Genomic DNA, 22,741 nt, shown 5'->3' with positions numbered 1-22,741 from the left:
GTAATACCGCTTTAAGAATTAATCCAATCTCTGTGTTCTACCCACTCACATTTAACATGCAAAACCACATGCTTCCTATTAGTAACCGTGAATTGTGTCACCAATCCCACTATCCACCAGATGATCAATCCATGCACCTTACCAAATGTTACACATGTCAGTGCTCCTCATATGATATCTTTCCACAAAAGGTCCACCAATTCTTCCACTCATCCAAACTTATGATTCCCCCATGCAGAGATAGCAAAAAAGATCCATGGTGCTGCAATTCTTTTCAATTATACCATTTATCACAATGCCAATTCACTTACAAACAGGACAAAAAGGCCTCTACACCTCAGTAAAAACGGGTACTTCGGATGTGTGTGATGACTGCAGCGTGTTGTGGGTGTGGTGTTGTGTGTGTGTGTATATATATATATCTATAGATATAGATATATAGATATATCTATATCTATAGATATATCTTTATATATATCTATATATATATCTATATATACCGTATATATAAAGGATATATGTGTGTATAGAGAGAGAGAACTATGCACAGAGCATTATTCACATAAATACATTCTTGTCAGGCTAGTGACAAGTCCATTAAACACATCAAAAGGATATTAATTTTATGCGAGGTCACCTTGGTATTTGGGGAATATCCTGTTTATCTAATTAGGCATTTCAAACAGGACATTGTTTACATACTTGAGGGTGATAAATAATGTTATATGACCATACAAGAAGTATTCATTGATGGTATTTAGACTTGAGGGGTTATTCATGGGAAATGGTGACTTGTTTACCTGGTAGCGCAGTGCATTGCTGTATGATGATTGGCCAGAGCATGCACCATGACCTGCATGCTTTGGCCAATCACAGTGCCCTGAGCTAAGAGAGCCATAATTGGCCAAAGGCAGGGTGCCTTTTGACAATCATGGCTCAGGGGGACTAAGTCCATGCCCCACACTATATAAGGCCGCCTGCACGTCTGCCTCATGTAGTGTGTCATTGGCGTGGATGGAGAGAGAGTGTCATTTAGATTGAGCAGGCAGGCAAATTATTCAGTTAGCTGCAGTCTATTTAATATATATATATACACAGACAGTCTTATATATATATCTATATATATATATATATATATATATATATATATATATATATATATATATATATCCACTGTATCCAGTTTAGCTAGATCTGACTGCAGTCCGTACCTGGAGTACTGTTTCTAATATACTTAATTTAATATATATATATATATATATATATATATATATACAGATAGTCTCATATATATATATATATATATATATATATATATATATATATATATATATATATATATTAGGGCTGTGGAAAAAAAGATTAATTCCTCGATTAATCGTTAATTTTTTTGATCAATCAAAATTTTTTTTGATCGGCAGGCTGCCTGCCCTGGGGCCGCTTTGGGCCAAGCTGTGGCTCCTAGATCAGCTCGTGTGATAGATGCAGTGTTCTGTCTATCGCACGAGCTGATCTAGGAGGAGGGCGGGACTTTTCTCACAGCGCGGCCAAAGTTTTCACACTCAGCTCCGAGACACACAGTGGGAGATGCCCGCAGATTGCGTAATCCAGGCAGAGGCACTGACTACAGTGAGGCTGCGATTATGGGCACGTGAGACTGCATTATGGGCACGGTGAGATTGCATTATGAGCACGGTGAGACTGCATTATGGGCATGGTGAGGCTGCGATTTTAAGCGCAAAGAGGCTGCGATTATGGACATGGTGAGACAGCATTATGGGAACGGTGAGGCTGCGATTATGGGCACGGTAAGTCTGAGATTATAGGCACGGTGAGACTGCATTATGGGCACGGTGAGATTGCATTATGGGCACGGTGAGACTGCATTATGGGCACAGTGAGGCTGCGATTATAGGCACAGCGAGGCTGCGATTATGGGCATGTTGAGACAGCATTATGGGAACGGTCAGGCTGCGATTATGGGCACGGTAAGTCTGAGATTATGGGCACAGTGAGACTGCATTATGGGCACGGTAAGGCTGTGATTATGGGTATGGTGAGGCTGTGATTATGGGCACGGTAAGGCTGAGATTATGGGCAGGGTAAGGCTGAGTTTATTATGTCTTATGACGTCCTAGCCATGCCCCGCTATGTCTGGCTTCGGCCATTGCCATAACAACGGTGCTAAATCAGCTAAAAGTAGTTGGATCTGTATGTGCGTTATAATTAATCGAAATTAGTCGATTTTAAAAAAATCGATTAATCGAACACGAAAATTTTAATCAGTAACAGCCCTAATATATATATATATCTCCACTGCATAAAGTTTAGCTATATCTCACTGCAGGACGTTCCTGGTGTACTGTTTCTAATACAACCCCTGGCAAAAATGATGGAATCACCAGTTCCTGAGGATGTTCCTTCAGTTGTTTATTGTTGTAGAAAAAAAGCAGATCACAGACATAGCCAAAAACTAAAGGCATTTTCAAATGGCAACTTTCTGGCTTTAAGAAACATTAAAAGAAATCAAGAAAAATAATTGTGGTGGCCAGTAACAGTTAGATTTATAGAACAAGCACAGGGAATAAATTATGGAATCACTCAACTCTGAGGAAAAAATTATGGAATCATGAAAAACAAACAAACAAAATAACACTCAAACACATCACTAGTACTTTGTTGCACCACCTCTGGCTTTTATAACTGCTTGCAGTCTCTGAGGCATTGACTTAATGAGTGATAAACAGTACTTTTCATCAATCTGGCTCCAGCCTTCTCTGATTGCTGTTGCCAAATCATCTTTGCAGGTTGGAGCCTTGTCATGGACCATTTTCTTTAACTTCCACCACAGATTTTCAATTGGATTGAGATCCGAACTGTTTGCAGGCCATGACATTGACCTTATGTGTCTTTCTTCAAGGAATTTTTTCACAGTTTTTGCTCTATGGCAAGATGCATTATCATCTTGATAAATGATTTCATAATCCCCAAACATCCTTTCAATAGATGGGATAAGAAAAGTGTCCAAAATTTCAATGTGCATTTATTGAAGATTTAATGACAGCCATCTCCCCAGTGCCTTTACCTGACATGCAGCCCCATATCATAATTGACTGTGGAAATTTGCATGTTTTCTTCAGACAGTCGTCTGCATAAATCTCATTGGAACGGCACCAAACAAAAGTTCCAGCATCATCACCTTGCCCAATGCAGATTCGAGATTCATCACTGAATATGACTTTCATCCAATCATCCACAGTCCACAATTGCCTTTCCTTAGCCCATTGTAACCTTGTTTTTTTGTGTTTAGGTGTGAGAGATGGCTTTCTTTTAGCTTTCCTGTATGTAAATCCCATTTCCTTTAGGCGGTTTCTTACAGTTCGGTCACAGATGTTGACTCCAGTTTCCTCCCATTTGTTCCTCATTTGTTTTGTTGTACATTTTCTGTTTTCAAGGCATATTGCTTTAAGTTTTCTGTCTCGACGCTTTGATGTCTTCCTTGGCCTACCAGTATGCTTGCCTTTAACTACCTTCCCATGTTGTTTGTATTTGGTCCATGTTTTAGTCACAGCCGACTGTGAACAACTAACATCTTGTGCAACACTGCATGATGATTTACCCTCTTTAAGGAGTTTGATAATCCTGTCCTTTTTTTTAATTGACATCTCTGGTGTTGGAGCCATGCTTCATGTCAGTCCACTTGTTGCAACAGCTCTCCAAGGTGTGATCACTCCTTTTTACCTACATACTAACAAGCAGATTTAATCTGATGCAGGTGTTAGTGTTTGTAATGAAAATTTACAGGGTGATTCCATAATTTTTTCCTCAGAATTGAATGATTCCATAATTTATTACCTGTGCTTGTTCTATAAATCTAACTGTTACTGGCCACCACAATTATTTTTCTTGATTTCTTTTAGTGTTTCTTAAAGCCAGAAAGTTGCCATTTGAAATGCCTTTAGTTTTTGGCCATGTCTGTGATCTGCTTTTTTTCTACAATAAACAACTGAAGGAACATCCTCAGGGACTGGTGATTCCATCATTTTTGCCAGGGGTTGTATACTTCAGGCAGGCAGGCAGGTGATTCAGTTAGCTGCAGTGTATTTTATATATATATATATATATATATAATACATATATATTATTATACATTATTATATATATACAGATAGTCTTGTATATTTATATATATATATATATATATATATATATATATATATATATATATATATATATATATATCCACTGCATACAGTTTAGCTATATCTCACTGCAGGCCGTTCCTGGTGAACTGTTTCTAATATACTTCAGGCAGGTGATTCAGTCAGCTGCAGTGTATTTTATATATATGTATATATATATATATATATATATATATATATATATATATATATATATATATATATATATATATATATACAGATAGTCTCGTATATATTTATATCCACTGCATACAGTTTAGCTATATCTCACTGCAGGCCATTCCTGGTGTACTCTTTCTAATATACTTCTGGCAGGCAGGTGATTCAGTTAGCTGCAGTGTATTTTTTATATATATATATATATATATATATATACAGATAGTAGTCTCGTATATATATATATATATATATATATATATATATATATATATATATATCCACTGCATACAGTTTAGCTATATCTCACTGCAGGCCGTTCCTGGTGTACTGTTTCTAATATACTTCAGGCAGTGTACACAGTACACAGTACCGTGCATCCCTAGTGCAGTTGCTACTACTTTTCTGGTGGTGTACACAGTACACAATACATACAGTACACCCATAGCTGCTATTAGACTTCTGGTGGTGTACACAATACCGTGCACCCATAGTGCAGTTGCTACTACTTTTCTGGTGGTGTACACAATACAGTACACCCATAGTTGTTATTATACTTCTGTTGGTCTCTGGTTCTTCTCCCGCTCTCCGGTTCTTCTGCTGGGCTCCTCCGCTATCTTCTGCTCTTTTGCTGCTCTTTTGCTAGCGTTGGCCCGGTCTTCTCCATCATATTCTTCCCTCTTCTCTTCTTCTGATGTTGACACGACGCTCCCTCCCGATGTAATGCTGTGTGCGCGGTGCGCAATGACTTATATAGGCATGGGGTACGGTCACTGGGTGATGTCACCCGGTGACCCTGCCCCTTATGACGTCACAGTCCCAGGGCATGAAACGCGTCGAGTTTCCATGGGGTGCTCTGACAAGTCCGGCTCATTACTTATTCACTGACCCATATATACTTTTTATACATCTAAGATTCATTGAGTACTATGCATTTATCAATGTGTATGTGTACCTATCTTATAGCAGCTCTGTTGCATATGATGTACCAATGCCTGCTAATGTGAAACACCTTGTATTGTATTTATCAACGTTTGCTATCTTTTATGTGCTGCCAAGCTAATGTATATGTATCCATTATGTTTATGCCATTGTGCATGTATACATATGAAAATACTTTTTTACTACTGTTACAAATAAATAAATAAAAAATACCTCCACAAGTCAATTGCCTCATTTAACCACTTGAGGTCCGGGCCATAGCCGAATGACGGCTACAGCGCGGACCTCAATCTCCGGGAGGACGTCATATGACGTCCTCCCCTATGCACGCGCACCGCGCGCACCCTGCAGGGCGCGCGGTGTGCGCGCTGTGATCACCGAGTCACGGAGACTCGGATGATCACAGATCCGAGTAAGGGGCCGGTCCCGGCCCCTTACCATGTGATCAGCTGTCAGCCAATGACAGCTGGTCACATGATGTAAACAAAAGCTCGGTGATCGGTTTCGTTTTCTCCTCACGCTGACAGCGTGAGGAAGAAAAAAAAGCAGATCACCGGCTTATGTCAAAGGGACATCGGTCCCGAAGAGGAAGGAGGCACAGATGCCTCATCTGTGCCTCCAAGTGCCATCTGCCAGTGCCCACAGTGCCCACAAGTGCCACCTATTAAAGCCCACAAGTGCCACCTATCAATGCTCACAAGTGCCACCTATCAATGCCCACAAGTGCCACCTACCAATGCCCACAAGTGCCACCTATCAATGCCCACAAGTGCCACCTACCAATGCCCACAAGTGCCACCTATTAGTGCCACCTAGCAGTGCTGCCATCAATCAGTGCCCAATCAGTGCCCATAACCGCCACCCATCAGTGCCCATAACCGCCACCCATCAGTGCCCATCACTGCCACCTATCGGTGCCCATCAGTGCCGCCTCATCAGCGTACATCAACGAAGGAGAAAAATTAACTGTTTGCAAAAATTGATAACAAAATATTAAAAAATATAATTTTTTTTTTAAATTCTGTCTTTTTCAATTTTTTTAACAAAAAATAAAAACCGTAGAGGTGATCAAATACCATCAAAAGAAAGCTCTATTTGTGGGAAAAAAATGATAAAAATTTCATTTGGGTACCGTGTTGTATGACCGCGCAATTGTCATTCAAAGTGCGACAGCGCTGAAAGCTGAAAATTGGTCTGGACAGGAGGGGGGTTTAAGTGCCCAGTAAGCAAGTGGTTAAAGTCCCACATTCCCCTTTTTCAATGTACTGAACCTGTGCCTCATTTAAAGTCCCAAATTCCCCCCTCTTGGCTACACTTAAAAAATGTACCTGTTCCAAATTACAAACAGATTCAACTTAACAACAAACCTACAGTCCCCATCTTGTTTGTAACCCGGGGACCAACTATATACTGCTGTTCAGAGTATATAGGGCCTGGGGGCCCCATGCCTTTTTTTTTATTTGGGTGCGGTAACATCTGGTAATATCCATACCAGACCCAAAGGGCGGGGGGGGGGGCATTACATTACAGCTGAAAGCAGTTTTAAATGACTTTTTTTCCTTTAGAAATGTCATTTTGTGCAGAGACTGTTCTAAACATGGGGAAAATGCGCCACTTTACAGGCATACTATACACACACACACACACACACACACCCGCCACGATATTTAAAGGAATATTACACTTTTATTGTTTCACTTTAAGTATTATTAAAATCACTGCTCCCGAAAAAAACTGACGTTTTTAAAACTTTTTTTTGCATTGATACATGTCCCCTGGGGCAGAACCCGGGTCCCCAAACACTTTTTATGACAATAACTTGCATATTAGCCTTTAAAATTATCACTTTTGTTTTTTAACGTTCGAGTCCCATAGACTTTAACGGCGTTCGCGTGTTCGCATGAATTTTTGGTCTGTTCACATGTTCTGCCGCAAACCGAATCGGGGGGTGTTCAGCTCATCCCTATTCATCACGATAGAAGCACGGGTATAGATTTTAACACACATTATTTCATTCATGGAAGCCACCTACCGTAGGTTGATGGAGGCTGATGTTCATTGTAATATTTTCAAATACTCTTGTGGATTTGGTCATCTGTTGCAAGTAGCTTGTGGACTTTGTTCTGTGCTGGGACTTAATAAATGCATCTCTCTGGATGTACCAAGTTGCTGCAGGAATAATTTGCTTTTTGGATAAGCGGGGTTTTGTATTTCATACTGGCTAGCGATCCCTTGCCTCAACAATAATAATGATCACTCCTCATCCCTTTCAATACAATGATCTCACTTCTTGTGTGTGATGTCATCCTGAGGCGTTTCATCCAATCAACTTCTTCCTAGGATGTGATTGACAGATGCCCGGCTATCTTTAAAGGGGTGTTCCGGCCGCAATTTTATTTTTTAAAAGTCAGTAGCTACAAACACTGTAGCTGTTGACTTTTAATAAGGACACTTACCTGTCCAGCGAGCCCGCGATGTCGGCCTCCCCGAGGCCGATCCGTCCATCGGATCGGCTGCCGGCGCCTCCTTCTTCACGAAGGGAAACAGGCAGTGGAGCCTTGTGGCTTCACTGCCCGTTTCCTACTGCGCATGTGCGAGTGGCGCAGCACTTTGTGAATGGCCCCGTTGTTTTCTGGGACACACACATGCTGCTCGCTGAAGAGGAGGAAGCGCCGCGGAATAGGAAGAGGCAGATTAGGAAGACTGCCTAGCAACAGGGGTTTCAGGTAAGTTAAAATATTTTTTTTTTCAAATGTTTTTTTTTTAATTAATTAAAAAAATGAATGCAATTTTTTATTTTAGGGTGGCCCCTCCGCTTTAAACACTTGCTTCTGCTCACAGTTACTGCCAGATCCACCATTTTGATTAATGAAAAACTAATTTTTCAATAACACAATTGCTCCTTCATCTAAAAGCAACATATAACTACACACAATACACCTCTTAATCTACTCTAAATCATCCACACAAATACTGAAGGCCTACAAGGGACATCCTACATGCAGATAATACGGAAGTATTTAAATGTATTTAAAAGTATTTAAATAATAATAATAATAATAATAAATGCTTATTTATATGCTAGATATACATTATTTCCTTACTACACTACTCATACTGCCTGACCTTAAATGTATTTTAGATAAACTTTAATTAAAAATGTTATAATATTCCCTAAACACTAGCTGCATAAAATGAAACCACTTATATTAACCACTTATGAATAAACAGAGTGCATTTGGGCATTGTATCCCCATCTAGTGGGGAAAGAAAATATTGCAAATATCACATCTGTTTACAAATCTGAGATGAAGCAATATGTTTAACCCATTGGGTTGTAAACAATTTAGTTCAAATATCCAGTATGTTTAACTTTTGAAGATGTCTCTAGTACAAATTAAACCCTCTCCAATGTTCCTGAATCATATAGATCCCACAACATCTTAGTTGGGATGGGTCACGGTTATGGACTTCTGAAATGTTTACACAAAGAGAGCATTTTTAGACCTTTTTTTAATGTCTGTACATGTTCTCTTAGTCTGACATGCAATTGCCTCGTGGTAAGACCTACATATTACAAACTCTAAATAGTGCAGCACTATCCCTCAAAAAAGTAGATAAGCTAATTAGTGCATATACAGTATGTAACATATAATAAGTATATAAAAAATGTAAACATCAATAAAATTCACGAAAATCAATAAATAAGTGAAAATCAATAGCAGTATAGTTCAATCACATAAAGCCTATTTGTAATAAAAGTCCATCTGGAAAAAGCAACTTCCAGTAAATGTGCAATCCCAGAAACCATAGACTGTTCACTTATCCACCTCAGTGCCGTTCACCCCACCTTTGGGTATCCTCTCACCTGCTTAAATGGATCTCACTACTTTAGGGAGGTGAGCATGCGCTTTCGAAATAGTATATGGACACTTCTCCACCAACTCAACAGTCCTCAGCTCCCCAGTGTGGTATCATTTACATAAAAAGCAAGAAGAAGATCCAATTGTGCAGATCAATTCAGCCAAATTTTATTAAAATAGGAAAGAAACGCACATTTTAGAAGTGAATAAACAGCATATCTAAACAGTATTCACAGGCGTCCACAGCTCTGCCCAACTCCACCCAGCGTGATTACGTCACCGCTCATCTCACGTGTTGCGCCCAACAGGCTTTTTTAAAGGTTTAGACTTCTATAAAAAGATAGAAGGAATTATAAAAAGATATTGACCATTCCTGAGGAAGGATAGAGTTTTGGGTCCCCTTGTCCCCGCCCAACCACATTTTGTAGATCGTAAAAAACACTAATTTAAAAACAAGATTGGTTAAGAATGTTATCTCCACACCAAAGAAAAGTAAAAATGTTATGTTTGACCTAAAAGGTTTTTACCCATGTGGCAAATGTAACATTTGCAGGAACACTAAAATGAAGAGACGTTATATAGAGGAATTTGGTTTCTAAGACTACACAGACAAGATATCGGGTAAGAAAATGTATTTTATGTTACACAACCTTTGTCAACTACTTGATGGAATGCAGTTGTGGTTTACAATACGTAGGTCGTACCACGAGGCAACTGTATATCAGACTAAGAGTACATGTACGGAATATTAAAGAAGGTCTACAAATGCACTCTTTGTCGCAACATTTCAGAGAGGTCCATAATCGTGACCCATTACGATTAAGATTTTGTGGAATCTATATGATCCAGGAACATTGGAGAGGGTCTAATTGTACTAGAGACATCTCCAAAAGCTAAACATTCAGGTTATTGGAACTTAATTGTTTATTACCCACTGGGTTAAACATAGAACTAGACCTCAATTGCTTCATCTCAGATTTGTAAACGGATCTGATATTTGCAATTTTTTCTTTCCCCACGAGATGCGGGTACAATGCCCAAATGCACTCTGTGTATTCAGTAATACGTAATTAATATATTATAATGGTTTCATTTTATGCAGCTAGTTTTTAGGGAATATTATAACATTTTAATAGATTTTTATTTTATTTAAAATACATTTAAAGTCAGGCAGTATGAGTAGTTTAGTAAGGAAATAATGGATATCTAGTATATAAATATTTACATGTTGTCTGTATGTAGGATGTCCCTTGTAGGTTTTCTGGATCTGTGTGGATGATTCAGGGTGGATTTAGGGTATAACTACACACGTAGTTATATGATGTTTTTAGATGTAGGAGCAATGTTGTTATTGAAAAATGAGCTTCCATTAGTCAAAATGATGGATCTGGCAGTTACTGTGGGTAGAGGAAAGTGTATTTAAAGATGTCCAGGCATCTGTCAAATACATCCTAGGAAGAAGTCAATTGGATGAAACGCGTCAGTAGGGACGTCATCACGTACGCCGGGAGTGCAGCGGCAGCCATTTTGAGTGAGGTGTAGAGGCCTTTGTATCCTGTTTGTTTGTAAGTGAATTGGTATTGTGATAAATGGTATAATTTATAAGAATTGCTGCACTATGGATCCTTTTTGCTATCTCTGCATGGGAGAATCATAAGTTTGGATGAGTGGAAGAATTGGTGGACCTTTTGTGGAAAGATATCATACGAGGAGCGCTGACATGTGTAACATTTGGTAAGGTGCATGATGTGATCATCTGGTGAATAGTGGGATTGGTGACACAATTCACATTACTAATAGGAAGCACATGGTTTTGCATGTTAAATGTAAATGAGTAGAACACAGGGATTGGATTAATTCTTAAAGCGATATTACACTATATTTTTATATTTTGTTTTTTTCTGAGAATTTTGGAGGCACAATTCTTGGAATTAAGGAAGATGAGCATTCTACAGTAATTGAGGTTATATGTATAAGAAAATGTAACATTTGGTAACGTGCATGAAGTGAGCGGTGTAACGCAGCACACATGGTGGGTCTCAGATTGGGATTCAAAGGGACACGCATGTTTTAGACTCACTGTTTTTTTCTGAGAATTTTTGCATGCACAAATCTAAGAAATAAAGGATTGTCACGGACTTTGGGCTGCAGGAGAACCATGGCCTGGAGAACTCTGTGTTATAATGTGTTCTTAAGTTATCCAGAGCTGGTCACTAATTGCTTGTGGCTTCTTATGCAAGTTAGATGCAAGTTAGTCTGGGGAGCCGGACTGTCTAAGGAGGTCATTGTTATGATAATAAGACTAGCTCTACTGTGTAAGGTGACCTTTGTCTGAGATAATGGGAGAGACGTTTGCTGTATAAATTCTATGTATTTCTAAAAATAAAGCAGTTCATTTTCTGGTGTACTTCAAGACTGGTGTTGCCTGGTCCTTAGGGTTTTCTATAGCCAGATCCATTGGTCTCCTGTTCCAGGACTTGGGAAGCAGCTTCTTGGCGGAAATACCCAACAGGGTGTCTGGAGTCCGTCACAAAGGGGTTGTAAACCATTGTGTTTTTTCACCTTAATGCATCCTATGCATTAAGGTGAACAAATTCTGACAGTGACTGCCCCCCATTTTACTCACCTGAGCCCTTCGTTCCCTCGGCGGAGACGCACTCTTCCTCTCTGCCTGGGGTTCACGGCTCTTGATTGGATAGATTGATAGAAGCGCAGTCATTGGCTCCCGCTGCTGTAAATCAAATCCAATGACGCGGGCACCAGGGGGCGGGGTCGAGGCCAGCATTCTGTGTCTATAGACACAAATGCTGGACTCGGGAGCAAGTCCCCCAGGGGTTTACCAATGAGAGGAGCCGCCGGGGGACCCCAGAAGATGATGATCGGGGCCACATTGTGCAAAACGAACTGCACAGTGGAGGTAAGTACGATATGTTTGTTATTTTAAAAAAAAAGGGTTTACAACCCCTTTAAGGAAGATGACAGTTCTACAGTGTAAGAGAAGCTCAGTACATATTGGAATGACAAGGCTGGCTCATGCTCATACTTATGTTACTCGCGCAAGCGTATTAATGTGTTGAAAAAAGTATGCAGGTGCACGCGCACACATTCGGGCACTGGCACCAAATGGCCTACTTAACCGCTTGCTGAATCGCCGTCATGTTACGTCAGTAACATAGACGCCACTAGGGGGCGCGTGCGTGCACCCCCTGCTCGCCCACTGAGCCGATGCGAGTGCCCGGCGGTTGCGATCCCCGCTGGGCTCCCGCGATCGCTCGGGGCACACCGAGAACCGGGATTTGTGTGTGTAAACACACAGTTTCCGGTTCTCTGAGGGGAGAACAGACAGATTGTCTGTTCATACAGAGTGTGAACAGCAATCTGTCATCTCCCCTGCACAGTCCCATCCCCCCTTCAGTTAGAACACACACTAGGACAAACTTAACCCCTTCACTGCCCCCTAGTGGTTAACCTCTTCAGTGTCCGACGTGTCCGCCATAATGTCGCAGTCCCGATAAAAATCGCAGATCACCGCCATTACTAGTAAAAAAAAATAATAATAAAAAAGCCATAAAACTATCCCCTATTTTGTAGACGCTATAACTTTTGCACAAACCAATCAATATATGCTTATTGCGATTTTTTTTTTTTTTTACCAAAAATATGTAGAAGAATACATATTGGCCTAAACTGAGGAAAAAAAATGTTTTTTTTAGATATTTTTGGGGGATATTTATGATAGCAAAAAGTAAAAAAATATTGTGTTTTTTTTCAAAATTGTCGCTCTTTTTTTGTTTATGCGCAAAAAATAGAAACCGCAGAGGCGATCAAATACCACCAAAAGAAAGTTCTATTTGTGGGAAAAAAAGGACGTCAATTTTGTTTGGGTGCAACGTCGCACACCCACGCAATTGTCAGTTAAAGCGACGCAGTGCCAAATCACAAAAAGTGCTCTGGTCAGGAAGGGGGTAAAATCTTCCGGGGCTGAAGCGGTTAAGTTGGACTCTCACATGGATGGATTGCTGAGTGGTCTTCATCTAGTACATCCTTTACCCGAGCCTTGACCTTCCATACCCGCTTACCTGTGTACATCTCGGCTTGCCCCTGCCTGCCTACTGTGACCTTCGGCTTGTATTCTGACTTTGCTTCTGTCTTGCGTTCCTGTACCTTGAACCTGGCTGTGTACCGATCCTGGCTTGTGTCCTGACTCTGCCAGATGTTCCTGTACCTCGCTGTCTGGCTGTTAGTAACCTATTGGCTTGCGTTCTGGCTACACTTCTGTCTACCAATCAAGAGTCACCGTATTCCAGTTCCTGCCTGGTCATCTGCTCCCTGCAAACCCCAGCTGGTGTTACCAGCTACACCAGCCCTAGTGCCACTCTGTGCCCTCACACCTCCTGTCATCACTACCAGGGGTGTTAGACAAGAGGAGCAAAAGAAGCCCCTCTACAGCTCAATCTCCACCAGGTATGTGACAAATTGAGTTTATATGCATATACAAAGAAAATTTTATATTTGGTGAGGTGTATGGAGTGAGAGGTGTAACGTGGCACACATGAAGGAATGGGATTTAAAGGGACACACTTGTTTTAGACCCACTATTTGTGAGTAGGTTTTGGTTCATATTTTAGTGAATACGTTTTTATGGTATCACACTACGTGTACAATTTTCCTTTTACATAGTTACATAGTAGGTAAGGTTGAATAAAGACACTAGTCCATCCAGTTCAACCTGTGTAGGTGCACGTGTGTCAGTATTGATAATCATTTCCCATATCCCTGTATGTTGTGTTCTTTAAGATGCACGTCCAAGAGTCTTTTAAAAATATCAATACTCCCCACTGACAGCACCAATTGTAGAAGAGAGTTCCACATCCTTATCGCCATGAGAGTGAAAACCCCCCTAAGCAGCTTAAGGTTAAACCACCTCTCCTCCAATCTCAATGTGTGGCCCCGTGTCCTCGACGAAATAGTTTCTTTCCTATGCTGGGATCACCAATGAGGTATTTGTAAATCACTATCATATCCCCTCTCAAGAGTCTCTTCTTTTTGGGAGTACCTAGCATCCATTTGGAGGTGTGAGGTGAGGATTTCTCCCAGGAAGGATGACGCACCACAATTGGAGAAGAGGAGCAAATTGAGGTGAATGGAAGGTTTGCATTATTGTTTGGAGGGTAAAGGTGTATAAAAATGAGCACATACAGTGTAATTAAATTTGAGCACAATATATGATTTTATGATTGATGTGGAGTAGAACATACTACACTATATAGTTTCCTCTATTTCTTCCATTGAGATTCTTTTCGTTATGAGTCCCAGCAATGGGTCAATAATAAAAAGACAGTTCTTATAGCAGATGTACTTTATTGGATCTTTGAAGATTTTTTTTGAAAGAACATTTAAAGGGACATTGACTTTTTAGTGCTGATTTTAAAATTAATAGAATAAAAATTAAAATAAAAGAATAGAATAGAATATTTTCTGTTCTATACTATTCTATTCCGTTTTATTATATTATATTCTTTTATTTTCTATTCTATTCTGTTCTATTCTATTCTTTAATATTCTAGTTTATTCTAGTCTATTCTATAAAACAGCCTAAGTAGGAATCATCATCTTATTTCACTTTTATACCTTATTGTCTTTATTGCAATATGTTTCCATTTCAAATTCAAATTCATTTTGAATCGATTTGAAAATGGCAACTATACAAAACAAATCCGAATATACAATATTAATTCCAAAAAAAAACATTCTAACATAATAAATACGATGAAAGAAAATTATTAACTTAACTAACAAATCCAAAACGAAACTCATTTTTCCGTCATGCACATCTCTAGTCCTACTTCATATTTGTGCAATATTCAAGCTGGAGCTTATATTTTCCTTTATTGGTTCTTCTGTCCCCACCTTCATCAACAATGATGAGCAAATCTGCTTGGGTTTGAGAGGGCAGGTTCAGTGATCATGTCAAAAAATCCGCAAAGCTTAAAGGGTAACTCCACTTTCGTGGGGAAAACAATGGCAACTAAAAAAAATTATAATATAGCATATACAATTGCAACTCAAGTCATTGCAATTGAATCCTATTAAAAATGACCTTTCCTTTTCAATCTGCAGCTCTTCTGCAAAATGCAATGCAATATGGTTACCTGGAGGCATTCTCCTCAAAGAATGGGTACAGAACGCCCCCCCCAGAAACATCATTTCCCATTTGTATGAGTGGCTCACTGATTCTCCCAGAAGTCTGCACTAAGATTTTAGGCATCCCCTGCAACAAAAATGTAATTTTTTGTGAGAAACGCCCAATAGAAAATCAGATTTAGCTTCACCTAACAGTGTGAAATATTTGTTCCCCAAATCCTTATCTTTTTATACTGTTTTTCCCCTCAGGAACGCACCCTGTGCACAGCAGTATGGCCTCTGGTGCTATACCCAGCCAGTGTATGTGCAGTAGGGGCTCCTGTTTCTGAGATCTGGTGCTCTGCCTGAAGCAACCCAAGCACAGTGTTGTGCATGTGCCAGCTGGGTACAATGGCAGATCTCAGAGACAGGAGCCTCTACTGTGCATGTGCCAGTTAGATAACACCAGTGGCCCCTAACATGAACGTTTCAGCTAGGCATAGCACCAGCAACCCCTACTGTACATGCATTCCACACACAAGGCACCAGATAAGGTAGTGCACATGTGGGGGTGTCACCAGGGAGACACTGGAGACAAAAGAGACACACTTTAGGTGGAAACTCATCAAAGCTAATTTTCATAGGCCGCTAATACTGTAAAGACTGCAAAAAACTGGGAACAGTCGGCAACAGTGACATAATGTATGCAGCTACATGTATTCATTTATTTTTTTCAAAGAAGGAATAATATCACTTTCAATTTGTTGCTGGAGGGGACCTCCGGGGGGGGGGTTGAGCCCAGAGCTGAGCTTTGACACATGTTAAAATGATCCTGGAGCTTGAACATAACTAATAATAAAGAAAATAATTGTTTTGTCTTTAACCATTTACAGTGGCTTTTCTTATCAGAGACATCAGAATGGTAAATGAGATGTTAAAAACTTGATAACAGATAAGATGCTGACATCTACATTTGCAGGTCTTTTCGTATCAGCTAAGGATGTGAATGGATTTGTGGGCGGTGCAGTGACCTTACCCTGTACATACTCCATAAGGGATGGGACAACCTCCACGTGCTGGGGACGAGGCAATTGTCCATCAAGTAAATGTAACAATCCAAACATCTGGACGGATGGCAGCAAAGTGACCTGGAATGGATTTGATTCCAGATACCAGTTATTGGGTAACATACCAGAGGGAGATGTTTCTCTGACTATCAGTAATTTAAGTAAGATGGATGAAGACACATATTGCTGCAGAGTGGAGATCCCTGGCTGGTACAATGATCAGAAACATGAAATAAGTGTGAGAGTACATGAAGGTACGATCCTATGTTTAATTTTTAAGGTGTAGTTGTCAAATAGCAATATTGTTCTTATATACGCTAGTCAAGTATATCAGTTACTGTAACCCAACTCACCATCAGGTACAACCTGCCTCATATACTGAATGAATATAACTGTTTCATCATAAAGAGGAAGTTAAACTCCCTAACATCCCCTCTTGCCTGTTATACAGGGTTTTTTCAGAAAACATACTCCACTGCTCTGATGTCACAAGCCAGGTCCTGCGCTACCATCCTCACTTGCCATCGGGAGCTGGCTGTCTCTTCTGGTTTCTTGCATATGGCTCCCAGTGACATGTCACATGGCCACCCTTCCAACTGCTGTGTGTCCCTGCAGTCTCCTGGGATACTGGATGAGGATATCCCAGGAGGCTACAAGAGCACTGACACATTATTCAGCCCTAGGCAAGAATGAAGAGGATGAGCCAAAGTAAAAAAAAGAAAGAAAGAAAAGAATAGCTTTTTAAAGAGGAAGTAAACTTCCCTGGATTGTTTGTACCTATAGATAAGCCTATAATAAGGCATACCTATAGGTACTGTAAATATCTCCTAAGCTTATACTGGAGACTAGCACATTATGCCTGTAATTTGCAGGTCAGGTAAAAAGAAAAAAAAAGAGGCAGCGTTTACTTCCTCTTTAATATTGCAGAGGGTTGCAGGGAGAGAAAGTCCATTTTGGGAATTAAGGTCTACTTTAATGAGTTAAAAAGTTATTATAGAAGATTTCTAGATTTCCACTAAGATCCATTTGCATTTCAAGTGACTCTATCACTGGTGTAAACAATTATGTAAAAAGCACTTTCTCGCAAATGAAAGGGTTAAAGTGAATACTGTATATAGCCAAACCTTGTTTATTTAGGTCTGGATGGAAAGGGGAAGAATTAGACTGCCTGACAGTTTTTTCTGCAGTTGGAGACTCAGTAAGAGAGATTCCTTCACTTCCTGTCTGGTTAAAAGGCTGTATTTACAATCCTCGTTTTTATAAAAGACTTACACATTGTGGTATGCCTGCCTATAATAGAGGGGCTGCCAGTAATTTATCATTTTGAGTTAACAAACACTTCCAATCAGCTTTTGTGCACCAAATGACTTTGCAAACCCAGATATTACCTTTTAAATGTAGTGGTGATATCATCACTGCCTGTGCAGAGATTACAGAGTTGTGGGAGGGGCCCAGTAGGTCCACCCACTACAGGTTGACTGCAGAAACCTACAGAAGGGGGCGAAGACAAGACCAGTCACTCTGCACAAAAAATGAAAGCAGCAGTGACTGGTCTTTATTACAGAAAACTCCTGCACAGAGGAAAAGTTTCACACTGGATTACTGTACAGATCTGGACAAAATATACAAAGAACACCAAGATTCAAGTAAAAATACACATGACTCTTGTATTTAAATATTGACTTTAATAACTTTTAAAGCAGTGACAGAGTCAGAGTCAGTGTTAACGCTGAATGCAATTTCAAAACCACAGGACAGTATGACTTCATCTGTGGCTTGCGGACATCTGTGAGATTTCATGCACAGATGTTAATGCAAGTCGCAGATGAAATTAACAAAAATAGTGCAGGAATCTTTTTCAAATCAGTGCAAGTCGGAGTTGCACCAATTCGAGCAGTTTCATAGGCACAAACATCGTGCGACTTTTCATGTGATTTTAAACAGTCAAATTGTATGACAAGTCGCACCGGGCTAAACAGAGCACTGGGCAATCATGGCTGAATCATTTAAAAAAAAGATGTTCTCTTGCCAAGGAATAAAGGGCTTTCCTTCCTGTACTTCTGGTGTAATTCATGGTGATATAACAATAGAGGTGGGCACAGACAACAGAGTAGTCAGACTCTAACACACATTATTTTTACTTTTAGGAGAGCAATTCATTAGAAAATTGGCAGTGCTCCATTTTTATAAATTAAAACAATATTGTTAACAGAATATATTTACCTAACGATTACCTGAGCTGCTCTGCCATTGGCTGCCAAACTAAACATGTTTGCCTAGACTAGAGTTCTTCTTTAAATTGTAAATTGTAAATTCAAATGTAACGGATGTCATACTATGAGCAAATAACTGGAAACATTGGCCATTTGTATTTATTAGTTATGTTCTCTTGGGTCTAGCCATGGCTGTTAAAGGGGGCTATTTACTAAAGGCAAATCCACTTTGCACTACATGTGCACTGCAAGTGCACTTGGAAGTGCAGTCACTGTAGATCTGAGGGGGACATGCAAGGAAAATAAAAAACAGCATTTTTGCTTGCACATGATTGGATAATAAAATCAGCAGAGCTTCCCCTCATTTCAGATCTTACCCTCAGATCTACAGCGATCTACAGCAACTGCGCATACAAGTGCACTTTCAAGTGCACTTGCAGTGCACTGGTTGTGCAGAGTGGATTTGCCTTTAGTAAATCAACCCCAACGTTCTTTGTGCCAGAAGGTGGGATTCTATTACCATATTCTTTCTGTGGTGTATTTAAAAAAAAAAATAGTTGGATGAATGTCACAAGCATTTTCCCAGCTATCAGAAATTCTGACAATATTTTGCCTAGAATGTTGTTTTCCTATGCTCCATCTAGTGGCCATAAAGCAGTATTTTTCTGAATCAGGAAAATACCTCATTGTGGCCACTACATAGAGCTTGTGATAATAGGAAATCAACATATTTGGCAAACTACGGTCAGAATTTGTGATGACTGGACAAATGCCTGTGGCATTTGTTCACCAAATAGACCCCTAAGTGTATAGGGGTTGCCATTATTGACTCCCTTTTGACTCCCTCTGGCATCAGTCCTTCAGTAAATCCTTTATTGTACAAGTATGACAATAAGGAAAGTCAGCGTGAAGTCAGAATTTCTGATCTACATACAGTACTTTTTTTCGGGTGAGTTATTCATAAAATACTGAAGCCATTGGATCAGCTAGGCAGCTTGTATTTTGAAACAGGGGTGTCAGCAGTGGCAAACTTTATACTTTCTTGGAATGGGTTTCTTTTAAAATACTTAACTAATCTGTAAATGTAAAGGGTAAAATGCCGCGTACACACAGTCGGACTTTCCGGCATAAAATGTGCGATCAGAGCTTGTTGTCAGAAATTCCGACCGTGTGTAGGCTTCATCGGACACTTTCCATTGGAATTTCTGTCGCACAAAATTTGAGTTCTGGTTCTCAAATTTTCCGACAACAAAGTCTGTTCGCGCAAAAAGTCGTGTTTGTACACAATTGCGACGTACAAAGTGCCATGCATGCTCGGAATCAAGCAGAAGAGACGCACTGGCTATTGAACTTCATTTTTTTTGGCTCGTCGTACGTGTTGTACGTCACCGCGTTCTTGACGTTCGGAAATTCCAACAACTTTGTGTGACTGTGTGTATGCAAGACAAGTTTGAGCCAACATCCGTCGGAAAAAATCCATGGATTTTTTGTCGGAATGTTTGATTAATGTCCGATCGTGTGTACGGGGCATAACATGCATAACAAAAAATCCTTATAAAAAGAAACCAGATTTTTATGATTGTTTATGTTAGTTTCAATCTCCTTTCAAATGTATTTAACAGAACCAAAGAGCACCAAACCTGCACTCACTACGTGGTCCCTTGGCCTTACACATGGTAAGTCTTTGACTTAGTCTCCTACCATCTTTTTACCATTGAACTCCAGGCTGTCAGGAACCATTAATCAGACAGAGACAGAAAATGCCGTAAAAATCACACCATTTAATATAGTGGTAAAAATAGTACAAATAGTAAACGTAGTCAAAACATAGCCAGGGTTCAGTAACCAAATCGGGTTGTCAGAACAAGCCAGGAAATCAGGAAGCCAGAGATCAGCGTAGTCAGAGCAGCAGACAGGATCAGGAACCACAAGGGACGTCACCCAGGCAAGTCTTCAACAGGAACACAGCAGAGAGTCTCTAGATATGTTGACCAAGGCGAAGACACAGGAGATCTAATCCAGGCAGCCTAAATATCCAGCAGGGCTTGCTAATGAGCAGGATGTGATCACCAGGTGAGTCACTGTGGAATGATGAGTACTGGCAATTAACCGACAACTGAGCTGCCTGTGCTCTGAGAAGGGAGGTCTGAGCCCAGCCCTGACAGTACCCCCTCCTTAGCAACCCCTCCCGCCCAGAGGGCCACCAGGTTTGAGGGGAAAACATCTATGGAAAGCACGGAGGAGGACAGGGGCATGTACGTCTGAGGATGAGACCCAAGAGCGCTCCACCGGACCGTACCCTTTCCAATGAACCAAGCACTGTATGCGTCCACAGAACCTATGGGAGTCAATGATGGATTGTACTTCATACTCCTCATGGTTCTCAACCTGTACTGGGTGAGGACGTTGCACAGAGGTGGTGAAGCAGTTGCATACCAAAGGTTTTAATAAGGAGACATGGAATACATTAGAGATATGCATATTAGAAGGAAGGTATAAAGCGTAAAGCCACTGGGTTAATCCTGTGGAGAACACAGAAAGGCCAATTTCAGTGAGGGAACACGGAGTCGGAGGTTGCAAGATGACAGCCAGACCTTCTCCCCAACTTGGTAGGAAGACGCAGGTAGGCGTCTGTGGTCAGCATGGAGACTGTACCTATCATAGGCATGTCACAAGGGCTCTTGGACCTGTACCCAAGTGGAATGAAGACCTCTAATGCAGGAATGCTCTGAGGAACAAATGAGTTAGGCAACATGGATAGTTGGAAACCATAATTCGCCATAAACGGGGACAATCGGGAAGCGGAATTAATGGCACTATTGTGAGCAAACTCCACCCAAGGTAAGAGGTCTGACCAGTTGTTATGATGATCAGAAATATACCAACATAGAAACTGCTCCAAGGACTGGTTGGCTCGTTCTGCGGCCCCATTAGACTGCGAGTGATACACAGAAGAGAAGGAAAGCTGAATTCCCAACTGTGCACAAAAGGCTCGCCAAAACCTTCATGTTCCCCATGACTAAGTCAGTCTTTGATGAAACGTACATCGGGTGATAGGCATGCTGACGTCATCGCGGTGTACTGGTGGATGGGTGTCTGCGAGCCGGCCAGCATTCTCCTACGAGTTTGTTTTACTCCTGTTTGATGTAAGTGCAATACTTCCTTTTTATAATAAATGATATATGCGGATTCACACTATGGAGAGTTCCTCTTTTTGTCCCTATAATGCGGATCGCTGGTGCATTCTGTGAGTCTCAATCCTCTGGCATATCCTTATTACCACAAGTGATCCACTGCTGGTTCTGGTCTAATGTCAGGTTATCGATCCCATTTCACAGGCTTGCTATTGCTTGCCTTTTGGTAAGTGTGCATTTTTTAACGTGGAGGTTCACTGTCACTGGTGTTTTTATTCATCATTTTTCTTTGCACAATAAGGATCGCTTATCAAGATTCACTTCACAGAACGTTATTTCTTTATGGGACTTTTTTTGACGGTACCCCCTTTTATGTGGGGATTTACCACCATACCACACGGCACTCAGACTGTCACAATATGTTTGTTTAATTAATATTTTTTGCAGCGCAGCTTTCCTTTTCCTTTCTTATGTACTGTGTTTGCACATATCATGCAAAATTGAGCTGCAGCTTTTTTATTTTTTTTTTTTCATTTTATTTTGTTTAGCTATTAGCGCGGTATTTCTTCTTTGTTATATTTTCTCTCAGCTTCTGAAGCACACGACAGACATCTGTGTGGTGGCTCTTTAGGGAATTGGAAAATATGAGGATATCGTTGAGATATACCACCACATATAGCTGCAACAAATCTCGGAGGACATCGTTGATAAATTCCTGAAAAACTGCTGGAGAATTGCAAAGGCCAAATGGCATTACGAGGTACTCATAATGACTTGTTCTGATATTGAATGCAGTTTTCCATTCGTTGTCCTTGATATTTCATGAGATTGTATACCCCTCTCAAATCAAGCTTCGTGAAAACCGTTGCTCCCTTGAGGTGGTAAAATAACTCTACGGAACTCTACGTAATCTATGGAATTGGATAAGCATTAATCGTGAAACGATTGAGACTCCTATCATCGATACAAGGTCTTAGTTCACTACTCTTCTTGCAGATGAATCCTTGAGAAAGTGCATCTGCAACATACTCCTCCGTGGCT

At 40.4% G+C, this 22,741-nt stretch overlaps 1 protein-coding gene across 2 annotated transcripts in view; it reads left to right on the top strand.

Moving 5' to 3' along the window:
* LOC141132644 (hepatitis A virus cellular receptor 1 homolog) overlaps positions 1 to 22,741 on the top strand; it is a 51,298-nt gene that overhangs the window by 5,435 nt on the left and 23,122 nt on the right. For both annotated transcript variants that reach the window (XM_073621263.1, XM_073621262.1), the window contains exons 2-3: positions 16,266 to 16,607; positions 20,189 to 20,242. In XM_073621263.1, coding sequence (XP_073477364.1) covers positions 16,266 to 16,607; positions 20,189 to 20,242 — 396 coding nt within the window. The remainder of the gene's footprint in view (positions 1 to 16,265; positions 16,608 to 20,188; positions 20,243 to 22,741) is intronic.

Source organism: Aquarana catesbeiana, linkage group LG03, assembly GCF_042186555.1.
Source record: "Aquarana catesbeiana isolate 2022-GZ linkage group LG03, ASM4218655v1, whole genome shotgun sequence".
Classification (NCBI taxonomy): domain Eukaryota; kingdom Metazoa; phylum Chordata; class Amphibia; order Anura; family Ranidae; genus Aquarana; species Aquarana catesbeiana.
The sequence above is the reverse complement of the archived record's forward strand: the minus strand, read 5'-3'. Positions and strand labels throughout refer to the sequence as shown.